The sequence below is a fragment of the Prosopis cineraria genome, unplaced genomic scaffold, assembly GCF_029017545.1.
Source record: "Prosopis cineraria cultivar Desert tree isolate PC_DT_omini unplaced genomic scaffold, ASM2901754v1 PC12, whole genome shotgun sequence".
NCBI classification, from domain to species: Eukaryota; Viridiplantae; Streptophyta; class Magnoliopsida; order Fabales; family Fabaceae; genus Prosopis; species Prosopis cineraria.
The window spans coordinates 43,753,218-43,778,502 of record NW_026555343.1 but is presented as its reverse complement, the minus strand read 5'-3'; the positions used below and the strand labels follow the sequence as shown (position 1 = coordinate 43,778,502).

Genomic DNA, 25,285 nt, shown 5'->3' with positions numbered 1-25,285 from the left:
CGTTACGGGTATCTCTAAAGACAAAATCTTGATATTTCCAAAGTCAGGAATGTTAGTTATTAAAAAAAAAAAAGTTGAAAAAGGAGCCTTAAACTAATGAGAAGGAGGAGGAGGAGAATGGAATGATAAGAATGAAAGAATAGTTATTGCTGAATTTTTTGTTTGAATAGAGGATTCACCTCAGAAACATGGTGACCAAAAATGTGAGACGGCGAATGAGAAACTGGAAACAGAACCAAAAACGGAAGAAAGGAACGAGACCAGTCGGCCACCAAAAAAAAAAAAAAAAAACAAGAAGAAGAAGCGAAAAAAAGCATATACGTATAAGGAGTGTTTTGGGGAAGGATCTAAGAGTGATGCTGTTCTTCTTCAGGGTCATCTTTGGGGTCGTCCTTCTTGTCGTCCTCGTGATGAGGGCTAGGGGCATCGTCTTCAGTGGCAGGTTCAGGAGGAGGAGTGCCAGAGCTGGCACTGCGCTTGTGGGCGGCAGCTTGGAGGACATGGTTGTAATTTCCTTTCTCCATGAATAGCTGAGCAAAGTGGTGCCTGCAATACAGGACGCCGTCCAGGGCGGCGTAGGACGAATGGGTCAGAGGGCACCCCGCATGAGCACACCTGAAGCACGACTTGTGGAAGCACTCTCCTTCCAGCGTCATCTGCACATCAACATTCCATCAGTACGCATCCATGCATGCATGCACGCATCTGCTTCCTCATTATTCAATCATACAAATGTATAACACAACCTTCTCCAGAGGATACACTGTCTTTCCACACACGGAGCACTTGTCCTGGGTCCCACTGAACATGGAAGACAGCTTGCTTGAAGTTCTGGACTGTAAACATCAAAACACGCGCCCCATATTTCAGTCCCTCTATATGCTAATTAAGGACGCATGGTCACAATTAATGAACACGCATACGTGAGAGGGATGGCCACTAGTACATACCAGATCATTCTTCTCAACGGACCTTGCTGCCAAATTTCGTTTTCACCGCACAACATACTTCGTTAGACACCTGAGCTTCCGATTGAACAATCCAAGAAACGAGAGAGATGGCACGTATTACCTGACTGAAAGTTCTTGCTGAAATTGCCAGATTCCTTGAAAAGCTGCTCAAAATGGGGTTTGCAGTAGAGGACGCCATCCATCCAGGAGTAGCTGCTCATCTGATCATCATCCAATCATTTTGTCATTTCAAACTTAAACTTGAAGACATGTGATTACAATTTACAAACGTGATAATTATTCTAAGAATATATGCATAAAGGAAGAGAAGAATTAATGTGTGGGGAATATTAAGCATACCGAAAGAAATCCCTTGCAGTGGCTGCACTTGAAGCACGATTTATGGTAAGGAGTACCTTCAAGGGTCATCATGTCCACCACATGGACAGTCTTGTCACAAGCCTTGCATTTATCCAAAGTTCCAGTGAAAGACATTTTTATTTTTCTTTATATTCTTCTTCTTTCTTTGTTTCCTTTTTGTGTCTTGCTTGCTTGTGTTTTTTGATTTTGTTCTAGTGCGGGTTTTCCCTGTAACCCAATAAGTCTGAGTTTCAGAAATAAGATTATTGAATGAAATCAAGAGAGACCCCCCAGACAAAGTCTAAGAATATGTGTGAAGCCAAAGCGATTTTATATCAGATTGAATAGACAAATACGGGAAGCTCGTGTTTGAATATGTGGATGATATCCCATTCATTTCAGCGAAACAAGGTTGGTGCTACGACCTTTTCAATGTTGCAAATATGGGATGCACTATTTCTAAATGCCTTTGACTTCTACTACGTACGTTACTCGGTCATATATATATATATATATATAGTAAAGCATCTTCCCACAACCAGCTTGAGATTTGAAGAGGAGCTAAAGTTGGGTTGCACAACCTTAAACAAATGATCGTACATATGCACATGTACTTCATCCATCTTATTTATAAAGCAATTTTAATTTGTTTTGTCGGAATTAAAAAAAATTTTAAAAATCAATAACTCTTTCTAAATACTTAGTAAGTTTTTTAACTTTGTTCTTATTTAATATACACACTTTATTAATGTATTTTCTCTTACCAATATTTACCCTTCTTTTGGATTGAAGAAAATAGCTAGGAATGAAAGAAAATTAGGAGAGAAAACTCTTAAAAATAGTAAAAAAAGTATAATTTTTGGAAATTTCTCCTTTTAGATGTTTCTCATCCCTGTGTTCTTTCCACATTTTCCTTCATCTTAATGGAGTGAAAGAAAAAATTGTGATAAAAATTAACGACATTTCTATAAGTAAAATTAAAAAAATCATTCCATCTACTTTATAAACAGAACCAAATGAAAAATAACTTAAATCTTGATGGCTTCTTTTATGTCAACTTGCTCTCCCTCTCTCTCCAATATTATAATTTGTTGATGCTAGCATTTATATACTCTTCTTCCTTTCTCTCACATGCTTGAGCCTGGATTTGACTGAAATAATCCCTTTTTAGAATTGACTTTATCCTCTCAAAATATTGCAAAACCTACCAAACCCACAACAATTATTACTGACAAACCTTGCCCAAAAATACATAAAAAAACTCTTTCAACTAAACCTAAAAAGCTTCATAGATTGGGGCATGGTGGACAGACAAGTTATAAATATGAAAAATAATAAAGTTGGAGGAGGGAGGGTTAGTTGCGCCCCTGTCCTCCCATGTTTACCAGCACAATCATCTCATTTTAATCGGTGTTTGTTATGAGGTCATGCTTTAATCAAATTACAAAACATCTTGACACCACTTTCCGCACTGCTTTTATCATTTCACCCTCCCTATCATAATTATCTAAAGAGCATCCTAACAATGCCCGGAAACTTTGTCTAATTTTATATTAAGTATTTTAACTTTGAAAAAAATCTATTGTTATATACTTATTTGTAATATACTTAAATTTAAATTTAAATTGTAATAAGAACTATACATACATACATGTGTGTGTGTGTGTTAAAATTAGTTCATGCATGCTTCCAGTTATAATTAAAATACATAAAATAAAATTGCAACATTTATTTAGTTCTTTTCATTTTACTCACCGTTGGTTTGTTTTTTTATTTTAAATAATTAAAATTGATATGATTTCACAAAATTTTGTAATTTATTGCAAAAGGAAAGAAAGAGAAGAAAAAGAAAAGGCAAGATGAATCCGTTGCATAGGATTAATTGGATAAGCAAAGTAAGAGAGGGAGAGAGAAGGAAGCAACGAATATATATATATATATATATATGGGAGTTTGAAAAAGGAAGATAATAGTTAGTGTCCATTACCTCCCTTCCAAATTATAAATTTATAATTATTTTAATTTTCTTAAAGGATAATATAAAAAAAACATTATTTAAAAACTTTATTTTTATCAAATTATTTTATATTTTGAGACAATAAAATATTTTTAATGTTGTTTTATAATTTAAAATGGAGAGAGAGAGACAGGGGTGGGAAGGCATTGAATAATGAATACAATGGATGACGAGATTCACATGCATGCATGGATGAATATGTAGCTGCACACCACAATGACTGAAGGCAATCATGTCGGATGAAGGACACATATGTTGAACAGCTGGGTAGGCGGTGTCATTTAATTAAGACAACCAACGCACAGACTACAGATACGGCAGTAATAAATGAAGTGCATCCATATGAAATACAGTAGATAATGAGAATCAAGGCACAAAATTGGACAAAGATAAAATGGGCGGCGGGGTTAATTTAATTTCCCAGATGAATTAGTATTTACCCGCGCGGACATAATCATATATATGTCAGATGTCGCTTGCTGGCGCCTCGGACTGTTTCACTCAATCAACTACTCATCCATTATCAAAGGATGCTAATTGAGCTTTTTGCTTGGGATGACCAACGCCAGCCAAACTATTGCAAGGTTGGAATCAGATGCTGAACTCGTTTCGTATGTCCACCACTGCAACAGCTTAACTCACCCAATGCGCAGTCGGGTCTCGATCATTAGAGGAATTAAAAAGCAGCTTCAGCAGAATTGGCATCTTGGTGTTCACCACCCCCTGGAAGATGATGCTTTGGGGCACTTATTCCTGTTAATATAGCTTGCCGTTCGGCTCTGATCTTGTATCCCACAAGATGAGATAGGGATAAATTTTGTGGTTACCGGCAACCAATACTTGTGGTGGGACCTCCTAGCAAAAGAGACCATTGTAATTTAAAGAAAATTATGTATAAATCTCATAGATCATACTTATTTACAAGAATGTCTCACAAAATTTTTAAAATTAGAGTAATTATTTAATATTACCCTTATTTGTAATGCATAATTGTATTAATTATTAAATATGTGAAATTAAAATTGCCATAAAAAGTAGAAGTTATAATAGTAAATTGTTAATGAAGTAATTCAAAATAATTAGTGTTAAACTTTATTTGTAATACATGATCAATTTAACTATTAAATATGTGAAATTATAATTATAAAATATTAAAATGATAGTCATAAATTACTGATGAGGTAGTATTGTAAACAATTAGTGATAAACTTTATTAGCAACGCATGATCGGTTTAACTATGAGATATGAGAAATTTTAGCTATAAAATGTTGAAGTGATAATTGTAAATCACTAATAAATTAATTTTATATAATTAATATTAAACATGTAATGTATGATCATTTTAACTGTTAAATATATGAAATTAATTACAATTGTGATAAAAAGTTAAAATGATAGTTATAATTTACTGATAAAATAATTATAAATTATTTAATTAATTTAATATTTTTTAATAAGAGCATTATTATCTTTTCATCTTAATTTCAAACTATACTCATATTTCAAGAGACCTAACTATTATTTTTAAATTTTATGGAATTTATTTATAAATAAATTTATTCTGCAAGAGTTGTACGTAATTTTCTCTATAATTTATAATTAGAGCCAGTAATTTAAGCTAAGCACGACTGGCCAACCCAAATTTACCTAAAAAATAATAACTTTTTAATGTCCTGACCTATTTGAGTTGCTCGAGTAGGCCCATGAAAATTCAGACTAAGCCTGATTAGGCGCAGCCTTAGCCCGAATACCCAAAAAACATAATTTTTAAAAAACATGTAAAATATAATTAATATTAATTAATTCTTTAACTTTTATGTAATTTTATATTAAAATACCATATATTTGAGTGCATTACTATATTTATTTTTAAAAATTAAAAATATTTGTATTTTCATCTTTTTATTATTTTTAATAAGTAAAAAACCTCAAAATAATATTTAAAATATATTTTAATATTAATTTTATATTTTAAGATCCATTTTTTTAAAAAAAGTTTTGAGTCCTATACATTATTTATGTATTCAAAAAGATATATTTTATATTTTTTATAAAATAAGATAATTAATTTAAAGTAAAAATAAAATTAAAATATTTTTAAAAATAAAATTCATGTACAAATTCTCAAATTTAGTACTAAATAAACATAATAAATAGAATAATATTTTAAGTAATTATTTGGTTATTGTTCATGCTAGACTTGGTTCAAAATAAAGAATAAACTAGAATAAATGCCCTTTGTAAATTGGGGTTAAATAATATAAAAAGTCAAAGAAAAAATAATTTTAAAAAATAATATTTTACTCATAATTATATGATTTTATTTTATATAATATAATGATGGATATTTTTCTCTTATTCTTAAAAATAAAAAATATAATTTATCTAAAAGTTATTAAAAATTTTAAACTAATCAGAACAATAATTTTAAGTTAGTAGTTTAACCGTGATTGAATTGAGATCAATTTAATCATAATTAAAATATATAAAAGATTTATATATAGTGGGATAAGACTTGTTGTTGTTGCATCTAAAAGATTTATATATGACCATGATAAGAGCAATATTTAAACAACTAAAACATTAATTTACACATAAAGAAAATATTTATAAATAAATTTTACATAATCCAATAAAGCAGTAACAGAGTTATTTAAATATAAAGTTGATAAGTTATTATTTTCTAAAAAAATAAAATAATATTTTATGCTTAACAAATTATTTAAAAATTAAAATTGATTCAAAAATTTAAAAATATTTTTAAAAAGTTTCGGGTATTTGAGCTAATTTGAATAAACCTAAAAGTTTGAAAGTATTAAGATTGAGTTTAGTTATGAGCTTTTTAAAAAGGATATAATACTTTAAATTTAATTTAAATAAATTTAATTTGAATTGAATGTAACTCGAGTAAATTCAGCCCGTCTGAATTTCAAGCTCAATGTATAATTATCATGCACGTGAAGCGCCACGTCCGGTGCCTTGTTCCTAAAATACGACGTGCGCTGCCAAATTCAATAATTAAGCAACGAATACGTGGCACTCTCCTTCGTCCATTACCTGTATTACCTGTCGGCAATCACCAGAAATCATTCCCTACATCCGCACCCACCTTTCGTCCCTACACCTCTGTCGGAACAATGGAATGAGATAAAGTGAAGGAGTATAAAAAAGGAAGATCAAGGGCTGCCAAGGAGGGTTACACATTCGTTACGCGGGATGTCCGCCGCGAGGAGGGAGTGAGTAACGATGAATTCATAAAAGCTGCTTAGCTGTATAAGAGGCCCACCCCCACCTTCTCCAGCCCTATCGTTGCGACTCTCATCACAAGTCACAACACCGCCTTGTTTCTGTCGTCCCACTCCAATTCAAATCCATGGCCGACCTCCAAACTAAGCCCGAACCCGCCTCTGCTTCCCTCGATGCCAAGCCCCTCGGCCCCCCTCTCGCCGAGGTTCCGCCGCCCGACGTCGCCGTTGATTCCAAGACTCTTGCCGTTGTTCCCAGTGAGTTCTCTTCCTCTTCCTCTTCCTCGTTGCTTCTCACTTCTCACTGTTCACTAAAATGATTTCAATTAATTATTCATTTTCTCTCCGAGGCTGATCTTCGTAGCTCTGATCCACTATCGTTCTGAATATCTGATACTTGATGGATCTGTTGTGCTTATTATGATTTTCTCCACATCACAAAACCATTGTCATTGATTTTGGTTTGCTGTAGTTGGCTCTATCATCAATTATTCATTATTTTAATGCTAATGGAAATCCAGCTCACTCTTTCTTTTGGGTTAAAGAGTATTCCTCCAGTCTCATCTTTTAAAAGGAATTAATTATACGTTTTATACCTCACTTTGCATTAAAAAAATTTTTGTCATTAATTATTTTATTCTAATTTTATCATTTCTGTTTTTATATATATAAGTAGAGTAGAAGATTAAATAGGAGAAATAAATTATTTTTAAAGTGATGAATTTAACGAGAGTAAATTGTGATATTTTCTCAGAGAATAATTTAACTCTCTCTCGTTTCTTTTAAAAAGTGACTTGTATACAACAATGAAGTAAGTGCTGCCTTCACATATTATCCTGTTATTTTTATATCACAAATAATTTGATTGAATAGAAATCTAAACAAATTTTTTGACTTAGCAGCAATTATATGACCAACTTTCTTCTCAGAGAGACAATTTCTCTCCTTTCCAACAAAGAAATTTATATTAGGATAAATTTTTAAGTAGAGTGAACCACATCATTTTTGTTTTGTCCAATAAAAATGATATTTATTAAATGGTATTGAACATAAATTAATTTTGATATTAACAATAATATAAAAAGAAAAGATAAAAAATTAAATTTATATTCTGTTATAAAAATAAAATCAATTAAAAAAATATTATATAAAATTTTATTTATACTATTGAAGCATTTTAATTGGACAAATTATAAATAATATAGCACTTAATCTATTTAAGTATTTTTCTTATATTAGTCCGATGGGACCTCAAAATTTAATTCTGTTCCCCACGTTGCGAAAGTCTTTTGTCACTCTGTCTAATGTTGCTTTAATTTACAGGAAAAGTTCTAAACTTTCTTTAGGGCTGGCTGATTCTATCTTTAATATATGCAAGCTGGATTGTGCGCATCTTAATTATTCGATTATATATTTACTTTGTTCTTTAAGATTATTTTATTTTCAAGTGGACTCCTTTCTTCCTCGTGTTGGCAGCTATGCCTCAGTCACTTAAATATTCATCGATATCCCGCTTTATTTTATTTCTTTTCCACGTTTCTCTGATGTATTACTTGTGTGGGAATGTTAATTATTTCAATATTTATTGATTTAAGTTTTCTAATTTAAATCTAATCGTTATAGGTTCTGGCGTTTTCGCTTATTTTGGATGTATTGTAGGAAATTTAGTTGCATAAGATCTATGGCCCCCACTCTTTAGTCGTTAAGTTTTTTTTTTTTTTTGAATGCTGTGTTATGTATCCTATAACCTTGATGTGGTTAATTCATTCAGTACTACACTTGCTAGACCTGCTGAAATTCTTTCCCAAATTTTTTTTTTGGGGGGGGGGGGGACCGTGTAGGGAGACACACTGGAAAAAGAATTCTCCCTATTTTTGGATTGTTGGACATACACTATTGTCTTTTTATGATTCTAGACTTTTAGGGATTGAACAACATCATTCATCATCTTCCATAAAAACTAGTATTTCCTTTTCTCTCGTTGCTGCATTGTTACACTTCAGTTGGTTGGACTAGTATAAATTAACTTGCAAGGGTTCTTATTTGAGATGTAATATAAAATGCATGCTTCTCTAATTGATGTATATAACTCACTTGTCATGACTTCTGCTTTTCAGGGCCGGCAGAACCTGCAAAGAAGCAAGGAGGATCCATTGACAGGGGTTAGTTTTAAATTTTTCTGATCTTTCAGGTTATGTCACACTGTCGTTCTTACCAGAATCGGATCCTTGTTCATATTGCATCTCTTGATCATGAGCAAATTCCACATATTGTTGGGAATCTTTTTTTAGAAAAGAGAGCAAGAATTTGTAACTGCTTGGATGACTCAATTTGTAAGCTATCCAATGAAGTTTCTATATGTTCTAGTCCATGGACAGATAGCAAATTCATGCATAGATTTTTATTATCAAATATCCTTATCTCTCCCTTCGTCGTACTACTAACCTTGATTTCAAACCTCCTTCTCATTGGAGTTATAGTCCAAGAAAGCACAGATACACCGATTTTGGCGGTGTATCCGATACGTATCGGACACGGACACTCGCTCCGTGCGAGTACGTCCGTGTCCGACACGTTTTTTTTTTTTGGGCGACACGGCTAGACACGGCGGGATACGGCTTTGACGCGGCGGACACGGCTGCTACGCGGGACGCTGCATTTTGCGTAAAAAATTTGACTAAATCCTTAATTCGCAAACCATTCAGCAGTTCGAACGTTTTCGGATCCTGCAATCTCTCCCCAGTCTCGTTCGTCGCTCTCATCCCTGTCCGTGCTTTCTTGTTTGTGCCGTCGTGAACCCATCCATTCTCAACTCGCAAGTCGCGTCTTGTTCTGTCTTCTGTGGTTGCTCAGCTCGTCGGTCCAGTCGAGGTTCTCGACTTCTCGTCCTTCACTCGCCTCGTCTTCTCTCTTCTCTGCCTTCTTGAGTTTTGTTTCAATATCTCACTCGTCTTCTCTGCCAGCTGTGGTAGCATGAAACTGAAGCATATTTATTATTTTATTATGTTGTTGCTTTTTTTAAAAGTTTGATTATTATTTATATTATCCATTTAATATCTTGCTCTCCATATGCACAGAACCTGTTGCTCTCTGTTTATTTTAAACTTAGTTTGAGTATAATTCTCAATGGTTCTGGTCCTGTCTTATTTTAATTTATGTCTTTTTTTAATTAGATATGGCTGTAACTAATAATTTTGAGGGAAGTATTAATTCAATAGTTTGTATTTGGTTGAATTGTTTGCATTTTTAATAGTTGAATTATTATTTATATTTATATAAAAATTTTTATATATCCCTGTACCTGTATCCTAAAATTTTTAAAATTTGCCGTATTGCCGTATCATGCCGTATTGTATCCGATACTCGTACCCATATCTGTGCAACCTAGATTATAACTTACCCGAAATTTTTGAAGTGTTTCTTGTCACGTTATTCAAACAAAACACAGCATTTAGACGTAATTTCAAGCACACAGCTGTTCATTGACTCTTTAGGACATAATTAAATTAATGGACTATTAGCAAAGACCTATAAAATGCATGTATGTTGGTCGGTTCTGAATATCATGTTTGAAGTTATTGTTTGCTTGTCGGTTTCACGTTTCAATGGGACGCATATATCTTCTTTAGCAAGAAGCTCATGTGGTTTCTATATGTTGTACAGATATTGCTCTAGCAGAAGTGGAGAAAGATAAAAGGTTGTCCTACATCAAGGCATGGGAAGAAAGTGAGAAAACCAAAGCAGAGAACAAGTAAGAACTTTTATTTCTTCAGTACTTGTGCTTTGTTTGATATGAGCCTATTTTCTGAGATATGGTTGATCTAAAAGCCGCAACAGATGAATGCCAATACTTATTTATTTTGCTACTGTCTCACAAGACTGAAATTTGATTCTTCAAATGCCAAAAACGAAAGTCCCTGCGAAACAAGACAGAAATGGTCTTTTTGCAGATTTCACATATTCTTTGACAAAGTTTACTTCTATGATCATGTCTTGATCTGTCTTGATAACCGAGTTAAAAAGAGACATTGTGATTTGTAAACAGAGCCCAAAAGAAGCTTTCTACTGTAGCCGCATGGGAAAATAGCAAGAAAGCAGCAATCGAAGCTAAGCTGAAAAAAATTGAGGTAATACTTACCCTGTCGCTCACTGATTCACTATTGTTTTAGATCTGAAAGTGAGAAAGCATTCATGGAGTTTCACTTCAAAGCATATTCTTGTGATGGTATCGAAGGTTTTTTTTTTTTTTTGTTTAATTATTGAAAATGAAAATGTGCATGAGCAGGAAGAACTGGAGAGAAAGAAAGCAGAATATGGGGAGCAAATGAAGAACAAGATAGCGTTAGTTCACAAGGAAGCAGAAGAGAAGAGGGCAGTGGTTGAAGCCAAGCGGGGCGAAGAAATTCTCAAAGCAGAGGAATTTGCTGCCAAGTACCGCGCAACTGGAACCACTCCAAAGAAGCTCCTTGGCTGCTTTTGATTCCTTTTTCCTCTTCCACTTTTGTCTGTGGTTTGATATTTTATAGTAATAAATGGTAATTTTGAATTTTGTGCATATGTTTTTTGGGGCTTTAATTTGTTCTTGAAGTTGTTTTATGTGTGTAACAAAAATACAAGGTTCTTGTTTGTACCATCCGCCTCATATAGTGTTCTTTAATGGATTTTTACACAACACAAATCCTCTACTCATGTTATGGCATGGCTGTCTTTTCTTCTCTTTCTCGTCTCTCCTGTTTTGTCCGCTTCGCAAGTCTTCCGCTATAAGCAAGTCACAACTGCCAACTGGCCTGGTTTTACAATCTTCCGAAACACGTACGCTTTTCATATTTCATGTATCGCTAATCTCAATTTCATCGTATAAAAACTGTTTAATTTAAAATAATCTCCATAGTTAAACCTATTGATATATAGTTGATAGTTAATCCAACAGATGACCATCACCAAAGAGGCCAGTTAAAGGTCACGCGAGCACTTCTTTAAAGTTCTAAATTTTTAAAGCAGAGTTTTGGAACAAACTAAGCCAGGTTATCTGTCATTTTGGAACGTTCGTTGCAAGCTACTCTATAAGTTATGGCAGACAAGTGCTATCACTACAAGTTAACATCTCGAAATGATTTTCTTTCTTGTTATCATTTTTTGTCCAACTCACAGAAACGAACTCGTTCCCAGGAAACGCTGCAAGCTAGACAGTACCTTTTTTTTTTTTTTTTCACTCCAACATTTATGTATAATTTTTTTTTTTAAATTCTAGTAACCAATGTTGGGGTACCATACAAGAAAGAGAAAATAGCAACCAAGGATCTCAATAACAAATTAATGCCAAGGACCATTTGATTTTAAAATTGAAATACAATCTCTTGACCCTTGTTGATATTAATTTGTGAGGTCAAAAGATCAAATTGTCTCTAAAAGGAGGGAAAAAAGCCACTCCCCATTGTTACTAGCAACGTCCGTCAGCAAAACCGTTGAGCCCCTACCACCAGCAAGGTTGCTAGTAGCCACCCACCACCTAAAAACTTTAGTAGCCACTAGGCCACCAAGCTCTTTAATTATATATGCAAAAAAAATATAAGTAATAAATCAATGTTTTATCTACTTTCATATTATAACATAACTGTGTGTTGTACTCATTAATCTAATATGGACAATACAAATTGAAAGTTGTAAGATCTTCAGGTTAGACCAGTAAGATTACCTTTACTAATCCTCCCTAAACTCCAAACATCAATGTAATTATCAGATATATCAATTTACACAAATAAGATCTTAAGTTTTTAAAGTTTTTTCAAAATTAACAACTCATCTTTGCAAGTATAAATCAAAATTAAATTAATATGTGGAAGCATGGGACCTCTATAAGGGTCAAAACACTTGCATAAAAGTGAAAACAGTCATTCAATGCAATAGAAGGGCATGCATTGCGGCCTGTGTATCTCTGTACCATGCACTGTGACTTAGGCATTAGAACCAATAATTTGGGCAAAGCCCAATGAGCTAGCACGAATCTACTCAAAAAATTTAGGGTCAAACCTAAAAAAATATTAATTTTAATGTTTGGGCTTATTCGAGTTACCCAAATACCCAAATAAAAAATAATTTTTTAAATATATATATATATAATAAATATTAATTAGTTTTTTAAGTTTGATGTCATTTTATACTAAAGTACTATACATATTTGAGGACACTATCATAGTTATTTAAAAAAAATAAAAATATTTATATTTTTATTATTTTTACTAAATAAAATATCTCAAAATAATATTTAAAATATATTTTAATATTAATTTTTATAATTTAAGACTCAATTTTTTAAAAAAAAAGTTTTGAGTCCTATACATTATTTGTGTATCCAAAAAAATATATTATATATCTTTTTATTAAATAAGATAATTAATTTTAAAGTAAAAAATAATTTTAAAAATAAAATTTGGGCATGTATAAATTTTTACCTTACTGCTAGATAAATATAATAAATAGAATAATATTTTAAAAAAAATTATTTAGTTATCGCCCATATTATACTTGGTTAAAAATTAATAATAAATTAGAGTAAAAACTCTTTGTATGTAAGGGTTAAACAATGTAAAAAGTTAAAGAAAAAATAATTTCAAAAAAATAGTATTTTACTCATAATTACATAATTTTATTTTATATAATATAATGATGGCTATTTTTTTCATATTATTAAAAATAAAAAGTACAATTTATCCAAAATTTATTAAAAATTTTAAATTAATCAGGGCAATAATTTTAAGTTAGTGGTTTAACCGTAACTGAATTGAGGTAAACTTGATCATAATTAAAATAATATAATTTAATTAAAATATATAAAATATTTATATATAACCATGATAAGAGTAATATTTAAACAACTAATATATTAATTTAAAAGTAAAGGAAACATTTATAAATAAATTACATATAATGCAATAAAATAATAACGGAGTTACTTAAGTACAAAGTTGATAAGTTATTATTTTTTATTTTATTCTTTTAAAGTTAAAATAATATTTTATGCTTAACATAATTATTTAAAAATTAAAATTGATTTAAAAAATAAAGAAAAATATTTTTAAAAAGTTTTCGATATTCAAGCCAGCCTAAATAAGTCTGAAACCCAAAGTTATTAAGGTTAGATTTAGTTATACGAGCTTTTGAAAAGTGTTAGGATATTTTAAGCTCAATTCGAATAAGCCTAACCTGAATTAAGCCCGACCTGAATAAGCTTGACCCGCTCAAATCACTGGCTTTATCAAGCATCATGCACTGCGACGCCTTGCAAAATTTTGACAACAAATGGGGTGAACTTCTTATGTACATTTCTCAGTTCGACGTCCGATTAAGGTGATCTAGGTCTCTATAGAGAGCTTTTTCCTACCTCTAGTTAATGACTTTAGTTTCAAAATCAAATTATCTCTTAGTCAAAAGTTGAACACTCATTTCAAAATTCACCCTTTTTCACAATTTACACATAACTTGAGTGTCTAAATCTCATACCAAAAGCTAAAGGCTGCAAACACCACCCAAATCACACTCAATGGATTGAAATAAACCTATACAATATGTAACACCCTCAAATTTACAAATCAATTTTTTGCAAATTATTAATTTAATAAATTATTTTTTTTATTGAACCCTTATCATACCCTTATCATGGTAGAAAAATTTCTACCATGGTACATCCAAGACAATATACCACAGGTCTTAAAATATCTCAAAAAGCAATTAGAACTATGAGGGACAGACAGAATCCTCATGGCATGATATTTAAATTAGGTCATGAATCAAGAGGGACAAACATAATCCTCTTGGTCATATAAATGCATTTAATAAAAAGGATTAGAGCTTACATGTTGTCAAAATAAGAAATGTCCTAGGTTGGCACAAGATACATTGCATAATACAAAATGAGAGGCAACGTAAAAGATGATGTCTCATACACCAAAGTTATGCCTCTGGTGCTTTCTCGGCCGGATTCGCTCCTGTAAAAATGTTAACCACGGGGAATGAGACTTAAAAGTCCCAGTAACCAAAAATTAATATGTAATGATGCATGCGGATGTAACTAATCATGCGATTGCTAAGTAGGCACACAAAACATTTAATCGAATAATATTTTCAAACAAACCGAACAAGTACTTAATTGCATGACTACACCTTATATCCTCCTTTTGCCATGCTCGGATGCCAAATCACCGGCCAAAGGTGAGTTGGACCAAGTGACACGCCACTCATTGGGTCCAATGAGGGCTTACTACGTGGTAATAATTAACCGAACAGAAATTTCCATTAACACCATACATTAAAATACCCTGACAAGTCATGCATCATTCAAATATCCAAGCAGAAATATATTCGAACAATAATATCTCATCATGATAAACAAAAATAAATTTTAACCCACTTGGCAATAATTTCAAACAAGTATATACAGTATTTATTTTCAATAATTCATAATTTTTTCAAACAATAAAACAAATCATAATCATTCACAAACACACCCATCACAACACATTAATAATGGTTACCTTGTGTCTTGAATAACAAGTTTCCCTTCACAACTCCTCTTTCACCACTATCTTTGTCAACACAATCTACATAGTTATTTCGTAATACTATATATTAATTTTATATTAAAATAAACAACTCTAATTTAAAGAGTTAGAAAGTCTTAGATCTATAATCCATATTAACACTAATTTAAGATTTATGCCTCATTTAACTTCCCAAATTCTTTTCTAAAATTCTCGTACCCTAATAAACTATTTTTAAGCCTCAAATCACTTCTAGTATCACAATTTCATCCTTCTATATTCTAAAAATTCGTTCAAAAATAAATTAAAAATTTTAGAATTATCCTGAAGCCTCAAATCACCTTTCTATAACCTCAAAAATATATATTCATACTTAAATAAATATTTAATAATCAGAAGTTCATCCCTACATCTCAGATTCAACATAAATTCAATCCTATAGATCTAGAGTTTAACTCAAAACTTTTTAAACATGAGTTTCAACCTCAAGAAAATATTTTATAATATTTATTATATTCCTAAGAGCTTTAACCTATATTTTTAATCCATCATATCATCAGATTAACTATCCTATAAAAAAATTTTAATCAGAATATTTACTCTATTCTATAAAATAATCATATCACTAAAAAGTTAATATTATTTAGAAAATAATTATAAAATTAATTTTGTACTTAAATAATTTTTTAAATGCTAATCTAAACAAGAAAGTTGGAACATACCTGAAGAAAAAGAAAATAATTCTCCCTTGCGAGAAGACGTCGAGCAACGTGAGAGGAGAGAGAAAAATAATATAAAAATGAGATTTTAGGTCCCACAATTATATTAAAAAAAACTATAGGTCTGAATTTAATTATTCAAACTTTTGGCCTATTACTTGCAATTCTCACAAATTGCACCTTGGGCCATTAATTACAATTTTTACTAATTACAAAAATATTTCTTTTTGCTTCCTTCTGCGTCTCCTCGCCTGTGCCTCCTCCTTTTGTATGTGAGAATGCACCTCACCTTCCCCCATCTAATCGATGTGGGACTTCTACAGTGCTCCCTTATTTTTTCTTTTCTTTTTTTTTAACTCACACACACACATAATTTTTTATTTTAAATCTTAAAATTATATCTTAATAAAATATTTCTTATATAATTTTAAATCTAAGTTTTTAATTCATAATTAAATTTCTAACCATATTATTATTTCTAAATAATCTCAAATAATATAAATTTTTATTATTATCATTTTTTTTAAAATCAGGATGTTACACAATACACCACATTACTAACATACCATATAAAATACATTTTTTATTGCTCAACCCCTTAATCACAAAAATAGAAGGGGGAGCTCTAATCACAAATTTCACCAATTAATCATTATAATTCAAGTGCCATACATAAATCTTATTTGCACTAATATTTTAGCTCTATTATAGATCTCAAAATCATTACATATGCACCCTAAGGCCTAAAATACACGATATAGTTTAACAAAATATATAGTGCAAGTATGACACAATCATGAATTCTCTCTAGTTGGCAATACCATATAAGCTATACACATAACAAAATCAAAGTAAATGAGGCCTATTAATTTTAGGATCACAGTCCTAAGCCTCAGTCTATTTTCCTTATGCCCTGATGAGCTAGTCCTTATAATATTGAAGATAATATAATGAGTACAACCACTCAAGGTCCTTCTAACTTATAATAATGCATGCTAATCAATTTAAATGCAAGTGGCAAGGATATCATATTCAAATCATTTAATGTGTTCAAGAGCACAATTCAAGATTTACATTCATAGCAACACATGCTCATGAGATAATGGTTTCATAATACAATTTCATATAAAATTGAGACTAATCACATGATTTGTTTTACTAGGGTTATAATATAGACAACTATGTACCATTTTATCAATATATGTATGTTCACATATCTCTTATATCCTCCTTATGTCTCTTATATGAAACCACAGGCTATAACACATTAGGATAGTCTATAAATTGAGACTATCCTAGCTAAACTCAAGTGAGAGATTACTTGATCAAAGTTTTCCAACTTACTTGTAAGTCTCGATTTTTCCTATTTCTCACATTATAAAGTGTCATTTTTCCTAAAATGAAGTGTCATTTTCCTAAACTAGTTTTTTTATTGAACAAGTAGATAATTAGATAAATTTGAATCCCTTGTTGAACTAGTAGGACAGTTTCTCGTTGAAGTGGCCTTTTTTTAACTTTTAAGGGCAATTTGGTCTTTTAATCTCAAATTAATATCAATTAAAGACTAAGAGGCTGTATTGTAATTTTAAAGTAAAATGATTCTTGACTAATATTAATGTTACTGAAATCCTTGGCTGCTGATTTCCTTACAAAAAATTATATGGGAGAATGCCACAAATACAAAAATATTTTCTATTATAGTACAAATAAAAAGTTGGCTTCTGAAAAATTGAGTTTCAATTTTTTTTTTTCCAAACACCTTGTACTAAAACGACGTAGACCAATTTGAGTACAACCATGGAAGAATCAGTTCAAGATTATCTACTTTCTTCTAATTTTTTTCCCCTCATAAAGTACCTGATATATTGAGCCTATCTTACGCTAAGATAAGGGATTTTATGTAATAGTCCAGGAATTTAAGAAAAATTAAATGTGTAATAATATATTTAAATGGTAATTATATTAATTCTTAAAACTATAATGACAAGGGATTGTTACTGTAGTGAAAGATTATACAAATATTATCCATTAGATCCCATATTCGAATCTGTTGAGGCTAGGGAATTTCATTTTGGCCTTTTACTTTATAAAATTTATCAAATTACCCTCACTCCAATCAGGTATTTTTCCCCTTCTCTCTTGTCTCCTTCAACTTTCAAAGAGCGAATCAAATTTAGGACATCCACATTCAATACTTGTCGAGTGATAAGCACCGAATGCTCATCAAGACTAAGAACAATTTTTATCCTTTATTTTAACTTTATTTAATCCCTATCATTTATTTAATTAATTTTTAAATATTTATAATATTATATTTATTAAAATAAAAAATATAAATTTTAATATTAAATATGAACTATTTATAATACATTTAAATGGTTGATTTGTAAAATTTATAAATTTTTTAATATTAAATTAAGTCATTTAAATTATATCTAAACTATACAGAGTCTATTTTTATAATCAAATTATAAAATTATAAATTTTTAATATTAAATTAAATTACTAAATTAAATCTATTTTAGTCAGATTGATAATGAAAAGATATAATAAAAATTTAAAATTTTATATATTTTTTATATTAATAAATATAATATTAAAAAAATTAATTTAAATGGACAATAAACATCAAATAAAACTAAAATCGAGGTCAGAATTGCTCTGATCCGTGATGAGCACCACGTGCTCATCAATGCAATTCCAAACTGAGGTGCCCTGATTTTTCTCTCCCTTCATTCATGCTTCCTCTGTATCTCGGTCTTCCTCCTTCCTGTTCCAACCGTCGCCGACGTGAACCTCCACTCCGTCCGCTACTGATTGACACGAGCTACCATGAACGAGGAGCCTTCCTCTTCCTCCTTTGTCGTTCTGCTGCATGGGAACGTTGGAATTCTTCATCGTCTCTACTACTTTACGTCACAGATCGCTCAACCTTCCCAGCCGTCCAGCTTGCCATCGTTGACAGGTGCGACAGCTCCATCCGCCGCTGTTGTGAAGTTCCATAGTGAGTTTTTCTTCCCCTGGTTGTCGTTGTTAGCTTTTTTTGTGTGTCACTATTTTTTCTTCTTCCTCCTCTTTTCGTGCTTGCTGTCTCTGATATGGTTTAAGGGAGTTTAAAATTTTCTCCCTGTTTTTGGCGTTCCTAATTCAAGTGGCTGTGGGAGGTTCATTTTGATGGCCGTCGCTCTTTTCCCCTGTATCTGCCTTCGTCCCTTCCTCCCTATGTCTGCCAATGTGAAGGGAGGTAAAGAGGTCTTGAGTCCACTTTTTTCTTATCATTTCTGTGTGTGTCTTGGGACTCAAGTGATGAAGCTACAATTTTTTTCTGCTATTTTTGAATAAGGATGAGAAGTTGATTCAAGATAAAATTTTATGTTGGATCAAGATGGTACTTAATCAATTTGAATTTTGTAGATTTAAGATTGATATTCTTGTTAGAGGAAATGGGATTTGGGAGGTTGTTTGATTTAAATGTCTACATTGTAAATCTTTGGGAAATGGAATCAAGGAAGAAGTTTGATTCGAGCTTAAAGATTAGTGTATGGAAGGTATTTGGCATAATGTTTGATAGAGGAAACTTTACTTGATTTGCATATTTTGAAATTTCATTGATCCTTGCAAGTAATATGTTCAATTTGAGTGCTATTACTCTAAAAATTTAAATTGAAGATTATATTTTAATAGAGTATTGAGCTATAGCTTTAAAGAATTTTTATGTGTAAAGTCTTGACTTTAAAATTTAAAATTTATTATAGTTAAATGTTGATATTGGTAGCATTGGAAGTTTATTTAAATTCTTACAATGATTTTAGGGTGTTTGGAAAGGGACAAAATCATTGGATTTTAAAATTTAACAAGTAAGTAAATAACATCCCAATTAATTTATCAATAAAATCTCTTTTACTGAAATATTAAATTTTTATGTAGATGATTTGTTGTTGTTATTGTTAATTATGTTAAGTATTGGACATCTGTTAATTATATTATTTTATTCTGTGAAATTATATATACAATTGTGACAAGAAATAATTAAGATATGATATGCACATGTATTTTCCTTATGAATTATGTTTTTAAGACTGATGAAATTTTTTTGGTTAGGTTTGAAAATTTTTGGTTACCAAATAAATGCAAAAATGAACCTTACTTATGAAATTTTATTTTGACGACTATTGAATTAAAGTTTGAAATGATTCATGTGAGTTTAATGTTGAGAGTGGAAATTATATTTCAAAAATGATTATTCTTGCATGTTTGAAAAGTGATTTTTAAAGGACTTTAAGCAGAACATTATTGCTAACGGTAATTCCTTTAGCCCTTAACGCACCATAATTAATGACTAGTTAGTTTAATTTTTATAAACTCTATTCTTATGTTTGTTATTCATAGGTCTCATACCTGCATCTATTTCGTGGCTTTGGTCACATCTAGTTAGTTTTCCTCATAATCTGTGTGTCAATATTTGTTTCATGACTTCAACCACATCTAGTTATTTACTCTCGTGAATTGTATGTCCAAATTTATTATTTATTCTATTCAATCCTCAAAATTCTAAATTTTAATTAACTTTTGTATTTGAGATTTCAATGTTTTCAATAATTAGTAAGTGTATTACTTTGATTTACATATGGATAATTTGTTTTCTTTAAACATGATAGAGTAAAGCAATTTTAGTTTACTCTCATTTTATGGTTATGATTAAGTTTTACAAATTTATTATATTTATTACATTGAATTATCATCTTTTCAATCATTTTACATAATTATTGAGTTATTATTTTTATCCTTTTAAATTCTCTTTTTTTATGCTATTCACTGAAAAATGTTTTGGTTTTAGATTCATTAGTTGATGTTAAACTTTCTATTGATTATTGAAGAGTTTATCACTAATGGGAAAGTGGGAGAGCCGTAGACTAAGTTACCTTTTGATGCAATTTAATTTATGAAATTGTATTTTGTAAATTAAATTTTAGGTGCTCCATATAAGCAATATAGCTAGAGCTTTTATTTTGTTACATATTCTTTCTATTGGCTGAAAGAGACTGAGCTCCTAATTGATTTAAATAACTTGCCTAAAATATTGCATTATAAATTGTTGAAAGATCTTATTTAAGAGAAGGTTCTGCTAAAATTTTTATTAAAAAAAATTGAAGCTTTTGTTATAATATAAATAAATATGCTTCAATAATAAAATTTATTAAATTAAGGCTTAAAATATGTGTGTTTGTACACATATCCTTTGCCCGTTACTTTTGTATTTTGAGATGTGACATTTTAATAGTGGCCCATACTAATATGAAATGAGCCATGATAGGACATATTTAGGTGAAAGTTTTATCACTAAATTTTATCACTTAACACTACTACATTCCCGAGCTCAAATTTGGAACCTCTAGTTAAATTTGATTCATCTAACAAAGAAGTTATAGCTATAAGCTCTTGAATTTAATTTCTGACATGTAGTCGCATTGGTGGTTAAGAACGAATTTATAGGAGTACCAGAAGGGTTGCTGACCACTACACAAATGTTTACCTCCTTGCAAATGTTTGAAGCCATGCTTTATAAATTGGTTATAAAAAATTTATAGCTAAATCTTGCGCCTCGTTACCCCAACTCCCGCCGGGGTGAAAGAAAAAAAGGAAGAATCCTAAATCCGTCACTTTTGGTAGAACTTCTACCCACAAGAACATTGCCCTGACTCATTTGGATTTTCTGAAGCTTGTTGAAGTCTCTTAGATCAATGTTAGGCAAGCTTAAAATATCAAGTACTCCCAAAAAAAATAAAATTAAAGAGGTGTTCTCGAACAAGTTTTTATTTTTTCTGTTAGATTGTACTGAAATCAATCGGACACAGACCAATTTCAGTACAACATGAACTCATACGTTGTCGCAAAGTCAGTTCGCTGTGTGCTCACTGCGTGGGTGCGTTTCCTCAAACCATCCTCCATCTTTCATTAGAGGAGAGAAAGGGGGAAGAAATGATGTCGTTGATGTATTTTGATCTGTTTAGACTTTTGATATGAATGAATCACCTTTTATTCAAAAAAATTTGAGAGGAAATCAATCCACAGAACATTGTGCAATAAGCAAGCTAAGTTAACGTTTCTGATACAATATGTATTCCATATGTATGTATAATTACTGATTTAGTTAACCCAAATGAGAAACCAAAATTCAGAAGCGCAATCGACGAACAACTACCATCGTCCTACAAGATCTCCAACACACACACACACACACACACACACACACGCCTTTGACAGGAAACCCTAAAAGATACTCAACCCAAAACACGCAAACAAGGGGATTACAACATACCTGATAACTACATAACGTACACCTAAAGAGGAGAAATGAAAGAGTTTGCTTCCAAGAAGCTCATGTCATTGTAAATGGGAAAATCCAACAAGAGCTGCAACGCAGTGTCTGACGACTCTTCCAAATCATTAGAGATGGAAGAGTCGTCAGACGAAGCCATGAAAGCACGTGTTGTTGGAGCAGTAGCAACAGTGCACTTGGTGGAAGAGGAGGATCCCGGAGAAGAGACGACATTTATGTTGCGGAAGGCGTCGCCGACTTCGGAGTTCCACAAGCGGAGGAAGAAGTCGGGGTCGGCGGCAGAGGAATGAGAGGCGAAGAGAGAGGTCTCTTTGGAGAGGCGAGCCTCGGCCTCGAGCCTGGCACTCTCCCACTGAGCCATGTGGCGGGTGGAGATGGAGGCATTGGAGGGAGTAGAAGCGGCAGCTGAGGAGGAGGAGGATGAGGAAGAAGAAGAGAGAGGCTTGTGGGTTTGAGGGTCGAGTCCCATGCACAAGAGTCGCTTCTTCAAGTGGGTGTTCCACAGGTTCTTTATCTCATTGTCTGTTCTTCCTGGTAGCTGTGACGCTATCGCCGCCCACCTGCAATTTCAGTACATACCAATTATTCTTCATTTGAACAGCTCACAATCAAACAAGGGGATTATTCTTCATTTGAAGATACCTCACGCCGGCCCATGAGAGTAAAGTGACATGGAAATTAATTACCAGGGGATGAATACCTGTTGCCGAGGATGCCATGAAGCTGTATCACAAGCTTCTCTTCCTCAACACTGAAGGGACCACGTTTTATATCAGGCCTCAGATAGTTCGTCCACCTTAGCCTGCAACTCTTCCCACAGCGAAGCAGACCTGCACACCACAACCACCCTTTTGTCTACTCAATCACATCTTTTATTTATTAGAAGCAATGGGATGGATTTGTAAGAGCAAACCTCAGAATGGAGGAATCGAGTTCTCAAAAAGTGCAGATCGTACCGATAAAAGACCATACATATAAAGGTTGTACATAAGCATGAAAACATGATACCCTATTAGTTGAACTCTTACTTCCAAGTAGCTTCTGGCCTAGTCAAAGAATCACTTTAAACAAGAAAATCTAAAACTGAAGTTTGGAACCATGGGAATGATTCTGGAAAGAAAAATGAGAGATGAAAACCTGCCAGCTTAGGGAGAGAACGCCAGCTTCCATGGCCGCCATTCTTGTTGATGTAATCGACGAGAATCTCATCCTCTTCAGTCGTCCAGGGCCCTTTCTTCAAACCCCTCTTGTCACAGCAGGGTGTTCTTCCCATCGTCGATCGATTATGAAGAGAGGATCCACGACAGATTCTCTGCAACAATGAGCCTCCAAAGTCCAAAGTTTAGGGGAGTGAGGGATGAGATTCAGGTACGACAACAAGCGAGGAATGCACAAGAGAGAGATGTGCAGGGGGGTTTAAATGTTGGGAAAATGGTACGATCATAGAGAAACAACCTTTAGGCGGATGGGTCTGAGCAAATTTGAGTTAATAAGTATCGTTGCATCTGTAGACGACAAGGCGGGATTTAAATGTCGGAAAAGTTGACAAGACCCTTTGCAGATTTTTAAGGTTATTTATTTTAGATGAAAAATACCTATGTATTCTGGCAATAAATGCTTGTGATGGTAGAAAATTTTACCTCCACCATTTATAAATGAACTGGTGACGCTGATATACACATAATAAAAATGAATAAATTTTGAATCTGCATTTAATATGTACGGATGATGAGGATGGAGGAGAGAAGAAGAGGAAGTAGAAGGTGAAATAATTGATGGTAGGAAAGAAGAAGGGGTTTTCAGCGAGTTTGTGGCTGGCTTGAGCAATAAATGCCAAGTAGTGAGTAGAAGGCAGAAGAGAGAGAGAGTTCAGAGAAGAGAGTTTTGAAAATGAGCAGAAGTGGGAAGTGAGGGTGTGGATGATGGCGACGGCATTAAAGGCTGATATGTAAGAAGAGAAAAGGGCATTGATGGCGGATTCTCTGGGATGAAACAGCAGCAACAGTGACAAGCCCAGAGAAAAGGAGTGAAGAACATCATTAATGGCGTCGATCATATTTATGAGCAGCAGGGTACGGACTCTCTCATGCAATGTCCTCCTTTTATTACTACTCACTCATTACACAATCTCCGTTCCTCCTCGTTCCGCCTTAGATCTTGGGAAAGTAGCGTCCGAGACCACTATCTCAAATTTATATCACACGAGAATTAAATAATTTGATATTTATTCTCCAATATTCTGATCCTTCTTTTATATTAGTTTCATAAGTAAATTAGTAAAATGATAAAATTATCTTTCAAATAGGTAAAAAAAAAAAAAAAGCTCCACCATCGCCTGCTGTCGGACTCCTCGCTGCCGCCCCTGCTGCCAGCGAGGTTAACGGCTGTTGGTACGGCAGCAATATATTATTTGAAAAATAATTAATTTAGGTAATTAAAGAAGAATTAATCTCATAACACTTAGTCATTTAATTATATATAAAAAAATATAAATAGTAAATCAAACTTATAACCATTTCTATATCATAATATAATGGTGTATTATTAATTTTTAAATGAAATTTATTATTTTATAAATGTTACTTATAAACTGACATAGACAATTACAAATTAAAAGCTTTAAAATTTCATGCATTTAACTTTATTAAAAGTCTGAATGTATTATTGTTAATCACGAATAGGTTGTTATCAAAACTCATACGAATATTTATTGATAAATGACTAACACGTATAACTAAACTCTTCTTATCAATTTTTTTTAACTTATTAAAACTAGAATAGATTGTTATTAATTTCAAATAAATTGTTGTCAAAACCTAAATGTACACTTATTGTTGTGAAGCGCTTCATTGTGCGTGTTTTTCATCATCAATGTTAAGCATCCATTCAGGTTTTGACAACAGTACATTCTAAAATAACAATAGTCCATTTAAGCTTTAACAAGCTAAAAAAAATATATAAGATTTGCACAATTATATGTGTTAGTCTTTCATCAATAAGTATCTATTTAGATTCTAATAACAACCCATTCTAAATTAAAAATAATCCATTTAGAATTTAATAAGATAGAAAAGCAACAGTCCATTGAACCTATGCTTTTAATTATCAACTACAAT

The 25,285-nt window shown here is 32.1% G+C and overlaps 3 protein-coding genes across 3 annotated transcripts; 1 reads left to right on the top strand and 2 right to left on the bottom strand.

Moving 5' to 3' along the window:
• Positions 1-123: 123 nt before the first annotated feature.
• On the bottom strand, positions 124-4,037 carry LOC129288496 (LIM domain-containing protein PLIM2b-like). Its single transcript, XM_054925107.1, has 6 exons — positions 3,768-4,037; positions 1,311-1,538; positions 1,072-1,171; positions 951-976; positions 747-836; positions 124-656 (listed from the first exon to the last, which is right to left on the bottom strand). The coding sequence occupies exons 2-6, from the start codon at positions 1,443-1,445 to the stop codon at positions 348-350; spliced, it is 660 nt and encodes a 219-aa protein (XP_054781082.1). The 5' UTR covers positions 1,446-1,538; positions 3,768-4,037; the 3' UTR covers positions 124-347.
• Positions 4,038-6,515: 2,478 nt separating this feature from the next.
• Positions 6,516-11,251, top strand: LOC129287505 (uncharacterized protein At3g61260-like). Its single transcript, XM_054923692.1, has 5 exons — positions 6,516-6,831; positions 8,691-8,735; positions 10,237-10,324; positions 10,619-10,700; positions 10,859-11,251. The coding sequence occupies exons 1-5, from the start codon at positions 6,702-6,704 to the stop codon at positions 11,051-11,053; spliced, it is 540 nt and encodes a 179-aa protein (XP_054779667.1). The 5' UTR covers positions 6,516-6,701; the 3' UTR covers positions 11,054-11,251.
• Positions 11,252-22,130: 10,879 nt separating this feature from the next.
• LOC129288004 (transcription factor MYB17-like) lies at positions 22,131-23,831 on the bottom strand. The gene is made up of 3 exons (XM_054924306.1): positions 23,307-23,831; positions 22,870-22,999; positions 22,131-22,729 (listed from the first exon to the last, which is right to left on the bottom strand). The coding sequence occupies exons 1-3, from the start codon at positions 23,440-23,442 to the stop codon at positions 22,171-22,173; spliced, it is 825 nt and encodes a 274-aa protein (XP_054780281.1). The 5' UTR covers positions 23,443-23,831; the 3' UTR covers positions 22,131-22,170.
• Positions 23,832-25,285: the final 1,454 nt, after the last annotated feature.